Here is a 25,181-nt window from a genome sequence, read left to right as displayed (position 1 = left end):
TTTATCCATGCGTTAGAGGATGAATGACCTCACTCCCTTACTGTTTTGGCAAATGTATTGCCTCAGTGGGTATAACTGTCTTCTGCTACAATGGCTGCAGCTAGCTTTCTTTGGGCAGGTTAATACATAATACAGACATTTCATTTATGAATGCTCTATGAAAATGGTCTTATGTCTACAGGACAGAGGGGGGGAAATTTCACTCTGTTCCATGCCGTATCCCACCTGGTATCATCCTCTAGCTGAAAGACAGTCTCACTGAAGACTGGAGACACATGTCTCATGGTAGACCTTGCTCAAAGGACAGCTGCAAACTAGGTTTCTCGATATTGTAGTAACTATTTCACTGGGGATCCCTCTTGCATACTTTGTGGAAACTGAGCTCTGGCAGACAGGCTGTTCATAGTTAGCATTTCAGAAGGGGAGTTTTATGGTATCTTTCCAGGCCTCCTCAAGAAGTCAAAATATTTTATGTCTGCCACCACCATTTTATGTTTCTAGGGAAGAAAGTCTCAAAACCACTGACGAGAAATTTAGTTGCAGATTTTAAAAAAATCTGGTGAAAACTCAGTGATGAAGAGGAATCTGTAATTACTAGGTGTACTCCTCAGAAACAGAGAGTTCTGGGAAGCTGTGGTTTACAGAAAAGATATTTCTGTTTCTAGTTGCCCTGGAAACTGTTGAATATCCACAGAGAAGATTATTAAAGAGACCTGAGAATGAGGTAGTTAGCTACATGCTTCTTCCTTGGCGTTGTTCTGCCAAGCAGCTATAAACCAGCAATTGCTTAGCAGAGTTTTTAATCATTTAAGGAACAGATTTCTCCCATTACCTGTCCAACCCATTACCTTTAAATGCCCCAAAGCATGCCATGACTCTCTTACATGCCTATACGACAACTGAATGGAATACATACCTAGTAGGAGTTGCACTACGAAGTAGAAGACTCTTAGTAGATGGGTATCAGGCCTAAGGAGGTTGGTCAATGGGCATAATGCTGTCATATGGGACTGAACAATGCTCCCCTTGTACAGCATCAGTAAAAACAACTACAAAATACATTTCTACAGACCATCCGTCTTTTTTGATGCAGGACTGAAAAGGAATATGTAGAGGAATCACATCCTCCACTAGCTATCACTTTGCTCTCCAAAATACTAGTGCACATCAGCATCACCCCTGAATTGTCCACGCTGGGAAAATACACTGTGTTAACATTGTACTAAAACAGCATTTAAAGTAACAATATTAACCATGACTTTACATGCAGATGAGAGAAAAATAAAAATCGCTCTGTCTACCCTTCGTGGGCTGGAGATGTATGGGGATGGGCAGGCACGTCACATTTTGCCGATACCAGTCTTGTCATGATGTCAAGTTATCAGATATGAAATGACTGGAAATACTGCCTGACGAAACTCTTAGTAAGGCTAAGAAACATACCTTGTAGTTTCCTACTTAGCAGTTACAGTGAAAGCTTAACACCTTACAGTCCACATAGTGCTAGCCATTTGTGGTCAGGAATTTGAACTGGGCTTTCATTTTGTAGCTATTAATATAGAGAAGCTATTAGCTCAGCTACTCTAAACCTTAGAGAATTATCTTTCATTTTAATGATTACTAAAGAAAGAGCTGTCCAGTTTGATGACTGACAAAATTCAAAGACATAAGTACTCAAATGAGAGATTTAACAGCTTATTCTTTTAATTACAAGCAGTAAGGCAGTCCACAAGCCAAACTAGGCTTTCCTTATATATTGTCATGTAGTCAAACAGAAGAGCTCAGCTGAATAAACTTAAAAGAATTTTCAGTAAAAAGCTGAGCCTGTTGCCATAACTTGTCTAAAAGTTAACACCTAGACTTCCACTAGGTTACACTAGCTTCCTAATTGTACAATTCTACGTCAAGAGCACTTGACATGGATTACCTGATACAACAGTCCCTTAATGCTTCTGTCATGCGTGTATCTTGGAATACTAATGCAATGCTGAACTTAGAATTTCAGGCACGCTGTGCAGACAGTGAAACAATTGGAAATAATTTTTATGTCAGGCGTGAGTTTCCATTGCTACATGTCAAGCAGACACTGAACTTTAAATTAGAGTTACGTCACCTTCTAAATATGACAGAAGAAAATGTTTCAAAGTAGCAGATGCCCACATAGTGATACACTGATTACCCTGATAATGTGATGACTAATTACCACACTAATACTTGTGATACTTCAATTGCATCCTCCAACAGGATGGTGTCACCCTGAGAAAAATGGAATAAAATAGTGAATATATAGCTGTAAATAACGTTGTTAGAAACTGACTGAGCAGACTCATTTTTCATGTTGTTCTCCTGTCTTTTTCTGCCAATACTTTGCTACACAATATATTTTATTTACTAAAAGTCCAATACAAGGACCTACAAGTTTCCACAGATCTGTGCACTTTTGCCACAGACTGACAGTACACATACCTTGCATTAGGAGAGTTAATCTGATTACATTTATTATTCAGGACTTCAGGTGTCATTCTGCAATTGTACACTGACAATTATTACAAAGTAGTAGACATGCCTTTTTTTGATGGCATTATGTTAAAGGTTATTTCAGTTGGCTTTCGTGTCATTATTCTGTGGCTTGCCAGCTTGCTGCTGTCAGTGTACATGGAGAAAGATTACTCTGCATTCTTGTTTGAGTAAAAATAACTAATTAACAATGTATACAATTTTAATGTAAATCTACATTCTAAAAAAGACAGTATTTGTACTTTCAGGTTTGTTTTAGGGTTTGACTATTCACTACAAAACCAATATAAATAGTTATTGAAAGGATTCTCCTTTCCCAGCAATTCAGAACAAATTTTTATTACTTATTCCCCAAGATAAATCAGCATCTGAAATAGCTCAGACGTACTACAGCTTTCATATACAAAACTGCTATCTTCTCAAAAATGTTGGCTTTCTTTGGAGAACAAATAAATTTAATACCAATTTCCAGGGTGAAAAGGAAAGAAAACATCTCTATAGAACTATAAAGGATTTTTAAGGTGTTTTGTGAAGAATCATAAAACAAGCTGGAGACTGTTTACATCACGTATAATCTCTTATGAGCTATTTTACATAGTAATATAAATACCTTTTAATATTCAGTCACTTGGAAATAGCATACCAAAATAACTCCTGGGTACTTAAGCAAAACATATGAAATATAATAAGCAAATCCAAATGAGAATTTGTTGATGTTACCTCAAAAACTTAGCAAGTCTCTGGAAGATACTATGCTGCATAAAATGACTTCTTCATGCTAACAGACACAGAGAAAAACTAGCTTGGGAATATTAGTGCACACTTGGATGCAGTTTGTGCACTTTTTCCAAATTCTTAGAAAAAAAGTTTTAGTGTCTGGAGTTTGTCATGCAGCTCCCACATATTTGCAAGTGAATGAGGACAGTCACTACTTCCCGCTTTTACTGTGCCACAAAGCTTTGAGTACTACATACCTCTCCAAAACCCTGTGCTTTTCATTGAAATCCTGCCTTAATCATGCTGATTATTATTCAGTGCTCAGATAAAAATACCGTCAAAGGCAAATTTTCATCAATAACATCACAGCATGCAGGAAGGTTCTTCAAGATTCTTTGGTCTCTGTACGTTCCTGAACAGGATGCCACACAAGGCACTGCTAAAATCTCCACACCCTGCAAGAGTGGGTCTCTCAGGGAAGATCCCCCATTTCAAAATGCTTTGACGGTACAACTGTCAATAATCTTTGAATGCATTCTCATCTTTTACAGGTTGATTTTTCAAGGCACACCCAACTTACTGACACAACTCTCCAGCTATTTGAAGGCTGGCTTTAAAGCACAGCTCAACTTCTTTCTGTACTCTTGATACAGGACACATTCAGGTTTCCTTTGTTCTCTTCCTCAATGAAGTGCCTAGTAAAAGAGATTAAATTTTGCAGCAGTTGTGCTGCTGTGTTTCTAATTACGAGAGTTGTTTTGTGCCTTGGCTAGAATGAAAGTAAGTATTTTAAACTTCCTGTAAGAATACCAGCCTCTGCCAGGGTGGCCCACAATTCCAAACTCTTATTAGACTGGTCATTATTGTTGACTTTCCAGTTGAAAAGCACAGCCCGGGCTCTTGTATTATCACTGGTATACAGGGAGTGGGAAATATTACTCTTCAATACTGCTGTAATCTATATCCTTACAGGTATAGGTGCATATAAAGGCTTTGCTTAATATAAAATTCTGCTTAGAGCTACCTTTTGTTTAGCACTCTCTCAGGCTCTCAGTATGAAACCACAAATACTTTACATTTCACAGAAACCACGAATGCAACTCTGTGTGAAAGGTGGGGTACGCATGACAAATTATAAATCTCTAAACCCGTAACACTGAACCTGGGACATTCCAGCAGACTGCCCTGCAACCTACCTCAAACAGAAAAAAGGTCATGTCTGATTTTCAGTGCTGGGACTTATATGAAAGCCAGAATGGTAAATATCTTTACATTTGACATTTCAGGGCCCTGATAATAAATATTTTCATAACTAAGTATAGGGTTTTGAGATAATTATATTAATATTTGTTTAAATTATTATAGCATGAGATTGTCAAGCAAATAAGCAATGGGCATTATCACAAATCCTTAAAAAGGACAGCAATTAAGTGTACTTGCTTTTTCTTTTGGCAATAGATAAAGCCTCTGTAGCTCTCAGCAGTGCAATTTTCAAATGCCAAATCTATCTCTCCAAAATCTTTTCAATATGCAAAAGTTAACCTCTCCTCTCTACATTAAAGCATGAAAAAGTGTATAAAAATACTACAACTTAGTGAGTGACTTCAGATCACGAACATGCTCAGAACTTCACAGAGGACACAACTATAGCTTTGCCATTTGTACAAGCAAAATATTTGCTCAGTTGCTCACAGAATGCCACAGTACTAAACACTGTTGTTTATTTGAATTGCACATTTAGAAATGAGTTGAGGATTTTCCCTTTTACATTTACTTTGCCCTTTTTTGCCTTTTTACAGATCTGACAACGTTCTTCTGTTCAAAGATCCTGTTATTTCTGAGCTTGCTTCTGCTCCCCAAATACTCATTATAAAATTAAAGACAATACACAGAAGTTCAGGTGAGTTCACAGTTCATAAATTCAGCCTATATGCACCAAGAAAAAACTCAGATTGCATTAAAAAAGATGCTCTGTCTTTAATCACTCTCATTTGTTTTAGAGTATTTAACAATACTTTTGTTAAAGGACTAGATTCACACCAAAAATTCAATCAGTAAAAATCAAAGTCTGTTTGCTATTCTGAGAGGTAAGATCTAGAATGTAGTGTCGTCTTTGGAGAAAGTAAGCTAAAATTTATCTGAAGAGATGGGTACAGCTAATAAAAGCTAGTGAAAAAAAAACAATAAGCAATGGAAACTAAATTCCTTTTCTGCACGATTCCTAAAGGCCCATTTTAAAGAATAACCATGTACATACCCAGATAAGACACTTTCTCGTTATTCAGCATCAATTATGCAAAGGGAACTATTATTTGAATACATACATTCATATATTTCAGATAAAATGGGAAAATTTACCTTCTGCAATTTTGCAGGCGTAAGAGAAGACTTATGCTAGAACACATACCAGAGTAATCTAGAGCACCCTCATCTCTAGCAGGAGCTGTGTGGCAAGAGCAGACTTGCACCCTGCCCCCTGAAAATGGAATACGTGCATGTAATACGTGCCTGCTATAAAAGGCAGTATATGCATATGTAATTCCGTGAGCATGTATGTGAAAGCGTGCAGGGGGATTAAAACTTCTGAGATTAGAGGCAGAAGGGTGCTTAAAAATTTGAGGGTACTTATTAACATTTATAGTTGTCTGGTGTTGTTACCTGCTGTATTACCACTCTTGATCTTGAATGTGTAGCTGGTTGATTGCTGGTTAACTGTTATTAATAAATCAATACATCACTTCAAGCTTAACTTGATTTAAACCACACAGCTGAACAGTTTTTCCATGTGACAATCATGAGGGAATTAATCATGAAGAGGAAATACATGCTCTTTTTTCTAATACAAGAATAAGAGACATCAAGTAAAGGTACCAGGAGACAGATTCAAGACAAATAAAGGAGCTATTTCTTAAAAAAAATGTGTACAGATCTAATAATTGTTTGCCAAAACATGTACTGGATGCTAAACGGGTTAAAAATTGATTGAAAGAAATCAATGGAAGAAAAATGGCTATTAGGTGTAATAGGTGTATCTTCTGAACCACCAATTATTGAATACACTGAATATATTTGGTATACCGACTGATTACACAGTCAGTATACACATAACACACAGTTACATAACACTCTGTATGTGCTCTACTCTTGTATTTTTTTGCCAGGCATTCACTAGTAGCCACTGGTAGAAAAAAGACCGGACTAGACCTTTGGTCTGAGCAATTGCCTGTTGTATTCTCTCTCTATTGCAGGGTTTTTCTGTGCTAAAAACTAGTTCAGGACTACTTCTGCCATGTTGCTTTAAGTACCGCGCATAAATCTTTTTGTATCCCATAATAAATACCAAGGACATACTGAATTTCCACAAAACCACAGGTACCAAACTTATAAACCAGTATGAGTCAAACTAAATAAAATTCCACTCGTTACGCTAATGGAGTTCCAAAGTCCCACCAAAGCCCAGAAATGTTGGCACAGTGTGCAATTTATGTAACGATTCTGTGGAAAACCCTTTTAAGTGCTGGAGTAATGCTCTGCTTTTCCCCCACCACAGGAATGATCCACAAAACAATACAAAATCAGTTCTCAATTCAATGAATTTTCATCCAGACAAAACAAAGAGGTGGAAATGCCTACAACTTGGCTTCCTTTACTCTTCTGGGAAGCTTTATGCTATCAGCACATGTTAAGAGAGGAACAACAAATGGTCCCCATTTGCCTAAGAAATTAGATTAAAAGCTAGAGCCAAACAGTAAATGAAGAGCCATGTGGAATTAGAAATCACTTGCTTCAAAGCGCTCTCACTCACTCCCCTTCTCTCTAGCAAACACATTTCAAAAGAAAAAATGAGTTGTTGTTGTGTTTTTTTTCCACAGCACATAGTCTTCCAAAGCTCTATTTTAGAATCACAAACAAGACGTCATATCCAAGAACCAGTTTTAGGCCTATAAAAATACTTTTCAGTATTACTCTAATTTTAATCACAGTAGTATCCCAATCTTTCTTAAGAAATATAAAATAACACAGCTTAGCTCCAATTAGTTTCAAAAGTAAATATTTTCACAGCAGTTCAGTGATAACGCAGCACTTCTGAGAAATAACAGAGGACTCCGTTGTTAGAGAGAGCTGTTTTCTTCGGAAGTGCATGGAACTGCTAAAGTATTCCACTCTACCAGAATATGAGGATACTTACCCTTTTCCAAAGACCTACACATGATGTTCAAGAAAATGTATTACAGAAAATTCCAAAACTTGAAACAAATTTCACAGGAACAAAATACAGTCATTGGACTAACTTTTTGTTGTAGTTAGGCACTGCATGTGACTGAAAGTGATCTTACTTTCAAATGCAGTATACGGAAGGGGTGACTGAGGTAGGAAGGATAGAACTGGACTAGAATCTACTGACAAACTATTAATCTACTACAGCTTTTTTAGAAAATAAAATCTGGAGACATTGTGTGAAAAATAGTTTAATGCCAGTATCTTACAAAACAACATTAAAAATGTTTCATAGTCTCAACATAGGTATTGATTTCATTAACTTTTTTATTGAATGACATTTACTCATTTTGATTCCTTTTTTTTTCCTGTCCTCATTTTCAAACAGAAATTAAATAGCTATTTTTCTAGAGAATCTCAACAGAGATCTGTTTACAAAAATTTCTCAGACCACCCATTAGCATAGTATCTAAATAATAATGCTGTATGACAAGTCCCTGTCCCTTCTTTTCCCAGTTTGACCACTAATAGTTGAAACAGTAATACAATGTCTTACAAGAATAATTTGCAAGATTTGTTTGTGTATTTTAAGGAAACTCCAAAAGTATTAACATACTTTGTCTTTTCCAAAAAGAATTCAGACATTCATGCTACTTTCTCTACTATTCCATCTAGCTTCTTTGTTTATTACATTGTCCTCTTTTTGGAGATCATATATGTGATTTTTAGGAGGGGAAAACACAAATCTCCTCCAATGAGGAGAAGCTTAGACTCTGATCCTGAAAACATATATACACTTCACACTGCAACAAATTACATCCCCCTCCCTGAGAACCTTAGAGTTAGATGAGTAATGTAATGCAGTCTTTTGTAGGCAGACATTTAATCTTTTGTGTATTGCACAGTATAAACAAGTAAACGAAGTTTTACAGGTGTGTATTTTCAAATTCTTCATTATATCTAATCACCAAATGTGATAGCCCCAAATTATCCATAAACAGATGCATTGTGACTCTAATGTAACCTAGGCCAGATTCTGAGAATTGTGTTTGTCTTTTTTCACATAATTGTGTGCTGATACCAAAATAGAAGCCAGCCTTAAGGCCTCTGAAAAAGCCCAGGCCACCATTTACCCAGGAGGCCTGCATTTCCACTTACTTCCCATCTACCAACCCAAGTAAATTTGGCAACTTGTCCTTTCTTTAATTTACACTGAGTACTCAAACATTTTACCAACATATGAACAGAAGCAAAGTAGGGAGAATTAATATGGAGTGATACCAAAATTTAAAAATATGTATCTTTGTTAATTTACTGACACTTCTTTCATATAAGGCACACTAACAAGTAAGCTCTCATGCACCAAAAATTGATGTATTACCTTAAGAAATCTGATTCAAAGGCAAAGAAGATTACACTGTTACAATGTGTAATTCATGTTGTCAGCATGACATTATAAGTTAATTAAGAGACAAACCCATTTTGCCTCCTCAGCAATTATTTTTTTAAATCTGTCATACGTAATAAACATCATTGTGCAAATGACCATTTCAACAATTTATATGATTTCTCTCACAAAAGCTTCCCCAATCTAAACATCTTCTTCATTTTTTCCCAATAAATTGGCACTTAAAGTATATGTATAATGTATTTTTACTACATTAATTTTTTATGCAATAAAAATCAATCTGCCATAGTTCCAAAGTTTTCTGAATAGGCTTAAAATGCATCTTCAGTAGCGTATGCTACTTTAGTGTTAAATAATGAGGTAGCACATTGTTCCAAAATTGTTCTGAGTTATGTGAACCATTTGCTACATGCTGTTTGGACTTCATTTTTTGTTTAGAGCTGTTCAGTAAAGCAGTACTTTCCGTCTTCTCTGGCTTCCTGGTTTTGCTTTTTTGTGGAAGCGTATTACTATATTTTTTTCTTTTACCTTTTGCTTTTTCCTCTTCCTCTCCTTCTTCCTCCTCTCCTTCATTTTCTTCCCCGTCCTCTCCCTCATCCCCTTCCTCCTCTTCTCCTTCTTCCCCTTCTCCCTCTTCCCCTTCTTGTTCCTCCTCTCCCTCTTCGCCTTCTTGTTCCTCCTCTCCCTCTTCCCCTTCTTGTTCCTCCTCTCCCTCTTCCCCTTCTTGTTCCTCCTCTCCCTCTTCCCCTTCTTGTTCCTCCTCTCCCTCTTCCCCTTCTTGTTCCTCCTCTCCCTCTTCCCCTTCTTGTTCCTCCTCTCCCTCTTCCCCTTCTTGTTCCCCCTCTCCCTCTTCCCCTTCTTGTTCCCCCTCTCCCTCTTCCCCTTCTTGTTCCCCCTCTCCCTCTTCCCCTTCTTGTTCCCCCTCTCCCTCTTCCTCTTGTTCCCCCTCTCCCTCTTCCCCTTTCTCTTCTTCTCCCTCTTCTCCTTCTCCGTCTTCTAATCCCCCATTTTCAGCTCTCTCTTCTCCCTCTTCTTCCTCCTCCACTTCCTCATCTTCTTCCACTCCTTCCTCTACTTCTCCATCTTCTCCCAATCCTTCTTCCTCTTCTTCATCCTCTTCCTCTTCATTTTCCAGCTCCTCTTCCTTGTTTTCATCCTCTTCCTTTTTTTCATCTTCTTCCCCCTCCTCCCCTTCTGCTTCTGCCGCTGCTCCTACCTCTTCCTCCTCCTCATTTTCTCTTTCCTCTTTGACTTCATCCTCCCCCTCTTCTTCTTCCACTCCATCATCCCCCACCAACTTAATCCTATTTGCACATTCCTCTTCCTGTTCTTCCAATACCTCTTTTTCCCTCCCTGCCAATGATTCTAATTCCTCTTCACCCTCTTTGTCTTTTTCATTCTCCCTTTCTTTGTTTTCTTCTTCATTTTCCTTTTCATCTCCTACTTCCTCTTCTGCCTCTACCTCTTTTTCTTCCTCCCCCTCTCTATCTTCACCTCCTTCCTCACTCTCATCTCTTCCCTCACTTTTAACCTGTTCTTCCTTTTCTTTTTCAGTGTCTTCCTCTTTTGCATCCTCCTCCATATCCTCCTTTTCTCCCTCAGTCAGCATTTCTTCTTCCATCAGCCTGCCTTCCTCGTCAACTTGCTCTTTGCCATCTTCCTGCCTAATCTCTTCAATCTGTTCTTCGCCATCTTCAATCTCTTCTGCACTCTCATTCTCACTGCTTCTTTCAGCCTGTGATTCCTCTCTTTCATTTTCTTCCTTATTATCTTTTTCCTCTTCACCTTCATCTCTTCCTACTGAAACTTCATCTCTATCTTTTTTAACCTGACTCTCTTCTTCTTCCTCCCCTAGTTCACCTTCACTGTCAACTGTTTCTAGTTTCTCTTTTTCACTTTCACCCTTTTCACTGCCTTCACTCTCCTGCTCTTGATTAGATTCCTCCTCATTCTTAATTTCTAACTGCCTGTCTTCATCAGCTTTTGCTTCAGAGTTTTCTTCCTCATTCAGGCCTTCTACATCAGCCTCTTCTACATATTCTTTCTCATTGTTTGTAGCGTGCATCTCCTCAGTCTCAGTGTCTTCTAAGTGCAAACCTTTCACTTTTTCTATTTTCATTGCCTTCTGGACCTCTCTGCCTTCATAGTAGTGCTCTTCTTTTTCCCTACTCTTAAATACGTATTTTGCAAGATCATTACTACTTTCCTCAGTTGAAGATGATGACACACTTACAGCTATGTGTTTCAAAAAATTCTTTTTTTTAAACCCTCTCTCCTCTTCCCTACTTTCTTCTCCTCTGACACATATTTTTTCACATTTATCAGATTTTTCAACAACATCCTTTACTTTGTTTTGGCTTTCTATTGCTTCTTGATTTTCTTGGTTTTGAACAGGATTGTATTTTTGCACAATTAATGAATCAGACTGGGGCCGATCCCTGGATGCAGAAGGAAGTACATCTATTTTAAGGGGTTGCTTGGATTTAATAGCTTTTATCTTTTTATTGGAAGAACTTGTTTTTTCAGTCAGAATTTGTTTTTCAGTGGGAAGACTGTAAATTACATCCTCTCTGACAAATTCAGGATTTTCTGCATACTCTTTTTCCCTTTTCACTAACCTGCACTTGTCCATAGTAATTTGTTGAACACCACTTCTCAAAGTACTAACACTTTGTGCATGCTCAGATGTACCTTTCTTTGTATTTTTGGGGGGCACAGGCTTCCCTACAAAGGCACTACTTTTTTCTAAATCTTGTCCCAGTGGCTCTGAAAATGAAGACTGCTTTTGCAAAGAGCCAGAGTCTAATTTTGAGCCCTCCTTCATGGAATCAGAATCCTTGTTTTTCAGCTCACCCTTACCATTTCTTTTCAGTTTCACATTTTTATTGTTCTTCTATTCCATATGACAAGCAGAAAATTAAAAAGAAAGAAGGAAAGCATTAAGGACAAATGAAAGCAAAAGAAAAAAGGTTACAAAAACATCTAAACAAGCAAAGAATTTCTGTGAGGGGACTAGAAGATAGCATAAAAGGTAGAGTATTTCACATGAAATGAACTTACAAGTGCACATATTAGAAGAATGTAACGTTCTGTTTATGGTAAATGTACTACTACACCTTTTTCACTATCCAAGCACTCAGAAGTAAATGCAGTAAGAACTGTGCAGCCAGTATCATGTCCCATAAACTAGAGCACATGCAATGTGTGAGGCTGTGTGAACAGAAGGAAAAAACTACAGTTCTCTTACACCTTCTTCCACATATCCTCTTGGGAAATCTCCTGATGCACTCACTGTTATGCTCTATTAAGTTTGAAAATCTGTTGTCTTTCTGTTTTAAATTTTAAATTTATTTAACAAATGCTACAGCACAGTAAATATAAAATAAAAGTATAATGCATTATACCAAAATGCTGAAATTCTAGGATCAGTTTAGGAGTGAAATAGAAAGGTAATACAGAAGTATTTTAATTTCATATTTGAAACCAGTATTATTGCTCCTTTAAATAAACTCCATGGTGAATATCTTTAAATAAAATATTTACCTATATTGTGTTTCCAAACCCAATTAAAATATTTTAGTATCAACAAACCAGTAGGAATATGTTATCAGCTTAAGTCACAAAGCGTGTATGATAGTCTCTTGCTCCTTAAACTGGTGAAGCACTATATACTCTCATCTCAAATGCTGGATATGAGGAGTTCTGTGTGCCTGCACAAATGCTCTCTTGACTTCAGTCAGCTTCTTAGAATGTAACTCTGTGGATATTTAGATAATTAGCAAAAGGCGGCCTACAAAATTTGCCTAGCTTTTTTAAAACTCAAAGCAAAACAATAAATATAAGGATAATACAAGAATTCTAGATCTTCTAAACAACTGTGTAAGTATACTTTTATATATATATATAATTAATTACAGTACCTTTTGTTTTTGGAGTGGTGATAATTTTAAGGACTGGTCACTAGGATTCAATTTCATTGCATGTGTCTGCAAAAAATAAGTTCTCTATTAAAAAAAATAACTAAAAGGGAAAGCAGCATCAAAGCCCAGTTACTAAACAGAGGTATTATACAAACATCTTAATATTATTGCACAGGTTGAGACAAAACTGTATGATTGCTCAACTCGCCTATTTCACTTCCCCTCCCTCATTTATTGCTTATGAAGAGAAAGTAGAAACCAGCTCAGATGTCAACATCTAAACTGTCTGTAGACGCTGAATGCTACATGCTCTCTCTGACAGCCCACAAGCACATTTTAGATCTACCATCCTCTTACTGGGACATTGTGGCTACAAATACAACATCTTACTCCCTTATTACCACAACCTTCAACTTAACATTCAATTTGATAGCACAGCCTTGAAAGTTAGAAGAAACATTAGACAGCAAAAATTTTCATTGGCATCTAATGCCCTTATCTCTTTCTTCTACATAAAGCAAAAAAACTAAAAGGCAAGGCAATGCAGAATACTACTAGGCAGGCAAGTATAGTGAGATTTTGGTCCCATATAGTCCAAATGACAAGATAATGCTCTCTGCTGCTGTTTGTTAACTGTGTATGATTTAACTACCATATGATTTTTCAAGACAGTGAGCGTGGAAAGTTCTGGTTTCTCAATCCCAAGAACTTGTATCATCAATATGATATTAATGGTTTTTCCTCCTCTTGTCACATTTGTCAATAAGATGTATGTTGCCACACTTTAGAAAAATTGAAACAACTATGCAGTAACCAGAATACTTTCATCCAGATTCAAGAAAAGCAATCATTTTATTTTGTATTTTGACAAGTTTGTCTGACAGACTTCCTTCAAATTTACTGTTTCATTCTGATAAACATTTTACAATTGATTCATGATGGGTACAAAGACAAAAAGGAGAAGGAAGCTTAGCACATAAAGTGTGCAATATGTTATAAATTATGCCTCAATACATTAATGAAGGCCATGTTGTGCATCGTATCTGAATTTTTTTTTTTGTAAATTAAGTTTTGTAACTGTTAAATAAATGTTACGCACAAACAGATTGTTAAATTACTAAGTACTGCTAAGCACAAACAAGTAGTAATTCCTGTAAAATGTGCAATCCCTCCAGCATAACTGACAACATATTCTGAGCTCAGTTCACAGTGAGGTGCTCATTTGTTTCCATTCCACTGAAGTTAAAAAAAAGACAAAAAAAGAACACTCTTTGCAGTGTACTGCATTAAGGCCAGGACATGCACAATCTACTGAGAGAACAAAATGTTTTGGAAAGGTGTACAATTTTTTTACATAAAAGAAATATGTAGGAACATGCTTGGGGATCACCAAATAATCAAAATGTCTGCATTTTGGCCTTTCCTTTAATATCATCCACCTGTACTAAAAAAGCTCTTCTTGAAACAGGAAAAGACAGCTTCTGTGCTTCATTTCCTGCAATTCTCCCTCCTGGAGAATGACCATCAAGAAGAGGAAGGTCAGAGATAGAGATCACCATGTGGTATCCAGTGTCCTCTTCTTTCTGACATCCAGAGTTAAAGCGTGGGGAGGCACCGCACTATTTGCACTACATCAATCTCATACTACAACATTACTTGCAAAATGAAAACAAACTTCAGCATTGGATAATGATGATACGAAATGCATGCTCATTTAACAGTATGTCAGTACTTCTTGGTGCCACATATGACATTCTGGGCTAGCCAGGAGTTCTGTACTAGAACCTGAAACATGATGTAGCTGCTTTGTTCTTCCCCTGCAGAAGAATAAATCACAGATTCATTAGTAAAATATATTACCATATTTAGGATGTCAGTTGTATCTCCAAGGTTTCTGTCATTATTTTCATTATCTGAGTCTTCTTCTGCAGAGCCTTCACCAGGTTTATCTTTTTGATGATTCTTTTCTTCAAGGTAAAATAGGAGGAAGTAAACAAATACCATAGGAACAAGCAATCTATAGCAAACAGAGCACTCCACTCTTGTAAAATACAGAATATCTCTATCTCACTGACATAGGACTGAAGTCTTGAGATTACTCATTCCCCCAGTTGAACACAAAGCAGAAACATTTCCACCTCCTTTCCGTCAGTATTAATATTAAAGGCAGCTCAACAATCTGGCCTCAGTGCACTGTTGATCTCTGACATTTTCTGCAGGCTTTCAAAGCATAAATATTACATGGGACAAAGCTGCTTTTGGATAATCTCTTTAATAATAGTGTACCGATTAGACTAAATTACCTGCAGTCGTATTATCTACACCACATATTCTCTGTGTAACGGATGGAGAGACAGTGAGTTTAACTGCAATGTAGCATCATAAAAATGTACCTACATAATTTTCAGGTTCACCTGGTTCATCAGGTATATGACCAGTTTCAGATGGCATGAAACCTGAGGTATTACGCCTCAGAAGATTCTAAAGGCAATTCAAATTTCACTGCATTGCTTTCCTAGAACCAGAAATGCTAATGGGCGTGCTGGCAGCTTTACAAATAATCATCTTGATTCTAACTGAATTACTTTCAAATTCCATTTGACTGCCCAATAATTCTGAGCTAACTTTTACGCAGAAGCACTGCACTCTGCACTCTTCAGCATTACTCTTCCCAGGAAATCACACATGCCCAGCAACCCAGGTGACATCCAAAACTGCTTCTAGAGAATCTGTGCAAAACTCCAGCACTGTATCATAAGCATTGTTGTCCAGGCTTTTGCATTAGCTAGAATATTGAAAATCCTTATTATCTTAGATAACAAGGCAGTGAAGAGTAATTCTACATTTCCAAGAAGAAAGATCCCATAAGAATTAGCAGGCTTCTTTTCTTATCCAAGGTCTATTGTAGGCCTTCCTATGTCTTCAAGATTGTTTCTAGTAAACTTTTTTTCTGTAATTCTTTTTCTTTTTTGTGAAAATGGAGAAAGCAGTTACTATTCTTATATTTTTCTGAAGTCCTACTTCTACAGGCTTGAGAAACCACAGGTACCATTTAGAAGTTGTTTTTTCTTTCACTCAACCCTCCCCTAAATCTTTAAGCACATTTTCCAAACATGAGCAGTGTGAGGCCATTTCTTGTATGCATTTAACTTTCACGTCTGTGTGCTGCCAGACCCTCTTGAGGTAAGACTGAACTTAAACCTTCTTTCATGTTCAGACTGAGCATTTATTTATGAATGATGAGAGCCAAACGACATAATTCTAAGAAAACAGCAACAAGATATAGGGACGCTTCACCTTTTTCATGGCCTCTATCCTTCACAGGTTCCGCTTTAGGAAGACTTGTGGCAGAAAAACAGAGTGGGCTAGTGTTGCTAGTCACAGGCAGTGAAGATTTTAAGAAGCTTCCTCCCAGTGGAGGCAGAGTTCGTGCCATTCGAATAAACTGTTCGGGAGACTTTTCCTTTAGAAGAAAAAAAAATGTACTGAGAGTAAGAGTAGGAGAATAAAATATAAGCAACCTCTCATACCTAACAGTGGTATTTTCTTTTAGTAGATGAGAGTGTTGTAACTTTGTATACAAAGCATAAACTGAATTTCTTTACCAGTTTAATTTTTATAGTGCTAAAAAGTGAAGAGGTATATAGGGGAATATTCTACGTCTTTTCTACACAATAATCTCTAGCAGTCTTAAAATATAGGGAAAGAAGAAACAAAGCCTTGGATTTTTATTTAAAATTACAATACTAGTCTCTTAAATAACACTGAGGTATTTAATGCATAACAACAAAATATTTTTACAAAATAAATGTGGTTTTGTGGTAGAGTTAGCTTTCAGACAGGTAAGTGACATGATCCAACTCATTCTGCTGTTCAAGGAAACCACACGGAATGTGTAGTGGAGATTTAGGAGAAGAACGTACTACTTTAAGTAGCTACAGGATCTTAGGATCATTTTAAGCCGATTGCAAAACTCACCTTTGATATTTTATAAACTACAAACTTGCTTAATATATTCAAGGACTCAGAGGGAACAACAAAAAGAGCCAGCTTCTTGTTCTTTTAAAAAAATACTTAATAAACATAAAAAAATATTTAAAATATTTCAAAGGTATTTTAAAAAAGCAAAGGAACAGGCTCCCATTTCAGAATTTAAAAAAATAGAAAATTAATTGCAGTCTTTTTCATAGAAATAAACAAGTAAATCTGACCAATACCTATCTTTTATTGGTATTGGACCAATTGCATCAATTTTGGGACCAGGGCAGATATTTTTCTTCCTTTTATACATTAAAATTAAACACATTTTAAGGAGAACTATTTATCTCCTGGATATATGCTGCGATTTTAGCTTTAAAAGTGATTTTGTTTCCTAAAAAAAGTATGGCAGCTCTAAGCAGCTCTGAATTTACCCTCTCTCGACGTCGTATTCGTGCTGATGTTACTTGTAAGGTGTTTGTTAGTAGTGAGTCTCCACTTGTTTTAGAGGTAGTAGAAGTCAAATGGCTTTCATACAAGTTTTCTAAGAGTACTTCTTCAGATCCTTTAGGTCTTGGAGCAGCAACAACTAGCATGTGACAACCACCACAAGCAACCTACGGCACCAAAGAAGGTCTGATTATTTCATTTGCAAGTGTCAATACAAGGATCTCATTTTCTTACAATCATCTCTAGGGCCTTAGGTTATAAGAAAAACATAATAAAAGTAAGAGATACTCAATTGCTTCAAATTTAGCTCCTAATGACTTTAGCAAGATAAAAGTACTTAATTGCATGTATTAATGACTAGTGATCTATATTCACTTCTTCTTACTTAAATACAATGTATTTGTATTGAACAGAACAGAAGATAGGTCTATTAACTTATTGATACAGAAGAAAAGAAAGATATTTCCACTAGACTTTCAAGGGAACTGAGCTAATTATTTTGATGCAAGTCAAATGTGGACAACGCTGATAGCTTCAGTGATACAAACCTAGAAATTTTATCACAAAATCCACAAAGCATAAATCAAGTCCTACACCCTCCAACAGACAAAGTATTAATACATAAAAATCAGATGTTCAACTTTTAAAAAAGTTTCAAACCCTTACTACTTCTGACAAAATTTCCTTAAACTCTTAAGTCTAGTAAACAAACAGAAGTGATCAACAGACTTCTGTCCCAAATTTTGCTCAGTCCTGAGTCATGTTTGAATTTTTGGTGCTGGCAATTCTGTGACATTTATTTCTTAAACACTTCAAGAAACAGATGAAAACAATGCCCTTTAAAAAAAAAAAAAGTATTTCTGCTTTCTCATGGCGTTTGGATTAAAAAAGGCAACTTCTCAAATTTTGTTAAGGTTTAAAAATACCCCACTGGAAATAATTGTTAAAATAAAAAAAGAGATTACACTGGTGTTTTCAGAACAGATATTAGTTTTCCCCTACTGTCAACAATCTAAGAGCAACAAGTATTTAATTTTATAGGCTACCACAGCTCTATAGATCAAAACATTACAGCACAGCACTACTGAATAAAACCCTAAGGAGGAGACTTTATGTGTAATCCAAGCCAAACACATTCCAAATTAAATGAACAGTGTGCTATGCAAATACAATTTCCTTTTTCGTTCGTATCGTCTACTAATTAAATGTTATAAAAATAATTCTATACTGAGATTTCAACCTTCATTAATAATGTGTTTCATGAAAAGATAAATATTTTGATGTCTGAGAAGCATAAACAAAAGTTTTACCAAAAGGACTGTGAACTTCAAGAAATTGTAACACAGAGTAGGATCAAACAGATTTGTAAAATTCTCTTGTCCAAGGCCTAACTTGCCATGTCTCCCATCTCCAAAAGTAAACAGGAGGCCATTCTCTGTACGTGGAAAAAAAAGATGTTATTAATACCAACGACTCAATACAAAACCAGTACAAAACCAGTACAAAGTAACAGGTCATGCAAGTAAGGAATATTTCTCTTCCAAAAGCAAAACTGGAACAATTATTTTTAGATTTTCAACAGATTAATATGATCAAAAACTATGTATATTTTCAGGCAAAGTACAGCCTGAGATGAGTTAACCTAGACAGTTTGTAAAAAACCAAACCAACAACACTAACTGTCCTGGTTTCAGCTGGGATGGATTTAACTTTCCTCTTAGTAGTTAGCACAGTGCTGTGTTTTGGCTCTGATGTGAGAACAGTATCAATAGCACACGAATGTTCTTGGTTGTTGCTGGTTAAGTGTTTATATTAAGTCAAGGACTTTCTGGTTTCTTGGGCCTTGCCAGTGACAGGGCTGGAGGGGTGCAGGGAACTGGGAGGGGACACAGCCAGGACAGGTGACCTGAACCAGCCAAAGAGGTATTGCATACCACAGGACATCATGCTTGGTATATAAACTTGGAGGGTTAGCTGGGGGGTGGGGATCGTTGCTCGGGGACTGGCTGGGCATCAGTCAGCAGGTGGTGAGCAGTTGTACTGTGCATCACTTGTTTTCCTTTCTCCCTTTTCCTTTGGATTTTATCCTTTTCCCCACCTTTCCATTATAACTGTTGTTGTTGATATTATTATTGCTATTATTGCTGTTGTTCTTACCTTTTTATTCTGTTTAAATTATTAAATTGTTCTTATCTCAACCCTTGAGTTTTACATTCCTTTATGATTCTCCTCCCCATCCCTCCGGGTGGAAGGGAGTGAGCAAGCGGCTGCATGGGGCTTAGCTGCCAGCTGGGGATAAACCACGACACTAACTCACTTCACCTTTAGAACTAGCACATCTTCTTCTACTGCTCATTTTATAAAGAAAGCCTTTACAGTACAATAGTGTAGTATAGTATAGTACAGTATAGTATAGTATAATAAGAGTAGAAGTGCATTTCAGAATTTTTCACTTACATACCTGCTATTACAGCAGTATGATTTTCCCCACAGGTAATATTACATATTTTATGCCTCCTCAAGTGTTTCACAGACTTTGGTACTGAAGTTTCAAATATAAAAGTACCATGTCCCAGCTGCCCATATTGTCCAAGTCCAAAAGTATATACATCTGTCTCTGAAAATGTACCGACAAAGTTAACAACAAATATGCTTATATATGTATAGTATAACCTTCTTTCTGTTAGCCAAATGGAAATCAACCAACATCAGCATCAAAAAAGCAACATTTTATTAATTAAAAAATGTTCCAACTTCTCAATTATATTTATCAAATAATAAAAAAATACAACAAAATAAAAAAACAGGAAAGGAAGCACTAAAATATATACAGAAATTAATTTTGAATGGTTCAATACGCAATATATTTTCTAACATAACTGCAAAATAATCCACTGATCACATGTACACAAAATACGAGCCAACAAAAAATTTACGGGAGTTCACATACTGTAATTAATTCAAGACTGCAATGTTTACATATAAGTGTATTTTCAAGTACAGTAGTCTCAATTTCTGGTTACATGCACATACACTGTATGAACCTAAATTTAACAGATTAGACCTCTTTAAACCAATGCTAATTTGCGTGCAAGAAGAGACTGGAACAGTAACAGAATAGGTTACAGTATTCTGTTCAGCTACCAAAGCAGCCCTGCATTAAATACAGAGAAAACTTTAAAAAAAAATTGTGTTATCTTGTGACAGAATAATCATCTTTCCACATTTACATTTTGTCTGTTTAATGGACTGTCTGTGCCAGGAAAAAGAACAAGCACTTCTCCAAAACAATAAAGATTCTTGGTGTGTCCATCCCTGGCACTCCATCGCAACAGGGGAAGACTGTGAAGCTTGGAAATCTTGATGAGGTCATGCTTGAAAAGGGAAATACAAAGACTAAAGTTTTTTTGGAAAAGGAGAAGTTTTCCTAGAATTTTATTCCCTGCCCCTTTTCCTTCTGCAAGTAGGCAACAATGGAAAAGCTAGAGAGGTACTACTTAAAGTACTTGAAAAAAATTTATGAAAACCTGGGAAAGATCAGGAAGGACAAAACGTATTCTATGACAAGCAAAAGGAACTGAGACTTGGGAGCAATATATCATGACATTATTGTAATGACCATGGTGCAGAGCATGCCTGCTCCTGCTGCACAGATGCCATCGAGTCAAAAATCTCACCACCTTCAAAAGCAAGAGAGGAATAGCCATCCACGGCAGAATGTGGGGAACTACAATCGACAGAGAATCTTTACTTTTTGAACACTTCTTTGTGTCAAGGAAACAAGGCCACTGGAATAGCGAACTAAGTTTCAGTGCCACAGAAGTACTTTGTACTGTGAGACCAAATTCTCAGAGCAGCCGCAAACTGGAGATACATTAAAAATTATGTTACCATTCCCTCAAACTAATCCTTCACTGCTGTCAGGGAAAGAGAAAGCAGAGAACAGACCAGATTCCACATTCCATAGTACACTTACAAACTTATATTGGACTTTCCAATTTCAAAGGAACCATGATGAAATACCGTAACACTATGTATGCAGATGTTCTTTCTAGGAAGGGGCTTGCCCTTTCTGCCCCTTTTAAATTGTTTCATATTAAGAAGTCATAAATTCACACCAAAAAACCCCACCGGTTTCACCTTTTTCAGATTGTCGATGAAAAGTAGTGAGTAAAGCAGGGTTTTTACTAAATGTAATAGTAAAGCTCCCTCTGCTGGAAATTTTAGTGCAAGAAAGCAACACTTCAGGATCTTTAAAAAGTAAAACAAGTAGTAAAGCATTTTCTGGAGCATTTAGACTTTCTGTATAAAAATCAAGAAACCACACTTGAAAGACAGGAGCTTTCTCTAAGCGAAACAAAGTCTCATCTTCACTTTAGTAAATTACTTCCTCAGGATGGCTGAATTCATAAATTCTGTTTAGAAGTACTGCATTTGTCTTAACATGTCCATGGAAACTGGTGGACCTTGTAATTTTCAAATTATATTGCTTTATCTGTTTAACATAATTATCTTGAGTAAAGCTGGAGCTTTTTCACATCATCTTTAATCCTAGCTTGAAACATGCAATGCCTTTTGCATTTGTGTTTACAGGGAGATGCTCTCAAACGCTAACTTTAAAAGCACAGGAAACTTTTCTTTCCTCTGTTTCTACTGGCAATGAGAAGAACAGGCCAATCCAGAACCAGGTTAAAGTGCCTTTAGAAGAAGAATTGTATCTTCTCCTATCCCTAGAGACCAGGGGCACCTAAACTTTGTTCCTCCTAAATTTGCTTATGAGTCAATTATCAAGGCACAGGAAGACAAAAACTTCACCTTTCTTAATGATTCACCACTGGCACCAAAGTGAGGCCAAATCTCAGTAATAATCACACTTGCCAGAAATGAGGCATTTCCTCCAATCTGTGTTTACCAATACATGGAAAAAGAAGTCTTATGGCAAACCAACCTCACAGACTTAGGGATAAAATGACAGAGGTGAATTTCATCATTCTGAAATTGAATTCCTAAATGCATTTGCCTACAGCATGAATCCAAAAGGGTATACAGCCCCACGGACACCTTCTTTTTACTGTCCTCATTCCCAGTAAGGATATGGTTGGATGAGACAAAGAAAACATACTGCCAGCAAAAGGGCTCATTCCCCCATTCTCTCTCTCCAGTCCCAACTTGTACTGTCTCTGCTGTCCTCCTGGCTATGACGTGAGCCAGCTCAGCTCATAAAGACAGTTTTGGGGTATGGTTTGCTGATGTAGTTTCCTGTGGAATGGTCAAGGCAGCACCACAGTGGTACAAAGGTTGAGGAAAGACATAAAGCCACAGCAGCACGACGGAAGCAGCGCTGCCTCCAGGGCATCACAAGGAAGGCTCAGCCGTATCGCCAGCACCCAGAAGAAACAGAATACAAGTCCTGTCTTGGCCTGGAGGAAGGAACTGCTGCCTCCACAGCAGCAGCCCATGAGAAGGCATCTTGAAGGATGAAGAGAAATGGTTTCAGCATCTGCACAGAAGCCAATGGCTTCACTGTTCCAAGTGACCTCCAGCACTTAAGTGCTGGGACTGCTTCTCCTTTACTTCCTACATTTTCTTTTTTGGAAGAACAGGGGTATTTTCCTGTAACTGTGTACCTTCCACCTTTGCAGGCATTTGGAGTACATACCAATTTTTTAATCTCCATGACTGTTGCCACTTTCAATAAAATAGTCCTAGGCAAAAATCTATATAGCTTTCAGATATTTTTTTTTAACATGTGCTATTTGCTGAAAGAATTGAGTGAGTGCCAAGAGTGTTTTTAAGATTCATGCATTCCTTGCAATGTATTTAAGGCTACAGAACAAGTTTAAAATCTCAGAAGAAAAACAGACAAGTAAGCTTATATCTCTCCACACAGATTCATTTCCCTTGAACATTATTATTACTATTACTACTACTACTACTACCACCGCCACCACCATCACCACTACTACTACTATTATTATGCCAATGGGCTATTCACTCTTACAATAGCTTTATTTTTAAACAGCTTATGCTGAAAAATGTTACTGTAAAAATGAGCTGTCAACACAACACTCAGCTTTACCAGAGCTAGTAATTGGATTTAGGGATTTCAGTATAAATAGTATACAGACTTAAGAATGGTTTGAAAAACCTAGACAGTCCCATATGGTTTGAACAGTCAGTTCTATCATGAAAAGGTAGAGCTTTTTCATCCTTTTCATCGTCTTTCAAAAGGGTATCTTGACTTTCTTCTCTTTTTAAAAGACCTTGAGACGGAAGATGAAAAATCCAACATTTTACATACTAACGTGCTAACATGCCGTATTGTTATGTCAAACCACCTATTCCTGAAGGACTGCTTCTCCTTTTCCTTTGAAGAGGTATATTTGCTTTTTCTCCTTTGAGAGAATAAAAGGAGGTAATATATTCTTTTAGAGACAGGATTATTCCCAGAGGACCTGTCATCATCTGAAAAAAACTGGAAGATATTAAGACCACTCCCAGTCATCTTTTTCTTCTTCTCCAATTTCTAGATTCACAAGTTATTATTCTTCTACTTTTTAGAGAGCTTCACTGAAGAACCATGCAAATTGAGATTGCTGGTCTCTCACATTTCTTTTGAAAGTGACGATACCAACAGCTTTCATTTTCAGTAGGAAGCATTTGCAAGCATTGTGAGTAGTGGATGCAATTTTTTTAGTCTCTGAGAGAAGTCATTCAGCATGAGTGAGGATATGATCTTCTTGAACGGGCTGATAGACTGTCATGAAATGAATAGGTTTGCGCTGCTACAGTGAGAGAAAGCTTTTGCGTGCTATGATTTTTAACTTTGATTCTGTTTATTCTCTAGAACAACTGCAAATATTAAAGGCAGAAGTAACAATAAGACCTGTAAAGAGGATGGTTTCCAATACCATATTCAACATTTCTAAAACCTTCTATCTTTAAAAAGTTTTTTTTCCAAATAATTGCTCTCAACAAATTAATTTTTTGTCCTCTGGGGAAAAAAAAAATTAGTTTCCCATTTTGGAGTTTCAAAGGAAAAAATTAATTATTTTAATATATACTTTCTACCATTTACACTGATACTTGCTGGAGAGATTCCAAACAGTAGCTTGGTTTAATAACCCAGATAACAGTGGTTCTTACTATACAAAATTGCCAATAGAATAGATAAGACAGTCATAAAAAAGAAATCAAATTAAGTGCTTTGGAACAGACTAATTATGTATGCAAGTCAGGAAGAAACTTGCCTCGTACTCAGTAAGATAACTGGATTATGCTTTCTTCTACTTTGACAAACCCTAAGTAGAACTGATGACAAGAAATGAGACAAGATGTGCAACAGTTTCTCCATATGACATTTTCTCCTACACTATTCCTATGCTAAACAAGATAGATGAAACAGGGGAGTATACAATAGTCAGACGTTCAGTTCTTATTTTTTAAGACCGAAATGACACACCCCAAAAAACTGGAAAGAACCCCAAAAGATGAAAACCGCATCAGTATATATACAGTGTTACTAAAGCCAAGCAGCACCCATCTTCATGGACAATGATACATGAAATTTGGAATTTCTTCTAAATTGTACTACTTTCTTAATTTAGGAAAACTAGCTTAGAAGAAGTATAAATGTTTCTGCTCCTCTTTAAAGATATATCACCCATCAAAATGTGGCCATGCCACTTCATCTCAGGATGCAACATACCCTTCAGTACTGATTTCAGGTTAAGTTTCTGGTGCAAAGTCTATAATGCATGTACACTAAACTCACTTTTTAAATTATTACAGTGTCCAAATCTCTCTCTTTTCCCAATTTTTTCCCCAAATATTGGTTTGAGTCAAAAAATTTTCCATGTGTCAGCACTCCTGATGAAGAATCTTTCACCTGAGACAGTATTTCCATTATTAGGCAGAAGTTCGCAGCTGTAGCCTATTTTACAATAGCTGAAATCACATTAAAAAACATCTAT

At 36.7% G+C, this 25,181-nt stretch overlaps 1 protein-coding gene across 4 annotated transcripts in view; it reads right to left on the bottom strand.

The window, feature by feature from the left end:
• Window positions 1-25,181, bottom strand: part of RPGR (retinitis pigmentosa GTPase regulator) — a 60,396-nt gene that overhangs the window by 8,011 nt on the left and 27,204 nt on the right. For all 4 annotated transcript variants that reach the window (XM_037376939.1, XM_037376938.1, XM_037376941.1 and 1 more), the window contains exons 8-13: window positions 19,670-19,825; window positions 18,519-18,643; window positions 17,193-17,375; window positions 16,078-16,243; window positions 14,641-14,747; window positions 12,781-12,846 (exon numbers count right to left, since the gene is read on the bottom strand). In XM_037376939.1, the coding sequence (XP_037232836.1) occupies window positions 12,781-12,846; window positions 14,641-14,747; window positions 16,078-16,243; window positions 17,193-17,375; window positions 18,519-18,643; window positions 19,670-19,825 (803 nt within the window). The remainder of the gene's footprint in view (window positions 1-12,780; window positions 12,847-14,640; window positions 14,748-16,077; window positions 16,244-17,192; window positions 17,376-18,518; window positions 18,644-19,669; window positions 19,826-25,181) is intronic.

Source organism: Falco rusticolus, chromosome 2 (genome assembly GCF_015220075.1).
Source record: "Falco rusticolus isolate bFalRus1 chromosome 2, bFalRus1.pri, whole genome shotgun sequence".
NCBI classification, from domain to species: Eukaryota; Metazoa; Chordata; class Aves; order Falconiformes; family Falconidae; genus Falco; species Falco rusticolus.
Note: the sequence above shows the minus strand (reverse complement) of the source record. Positions and strands in the feature narration are given on the sequence as shown.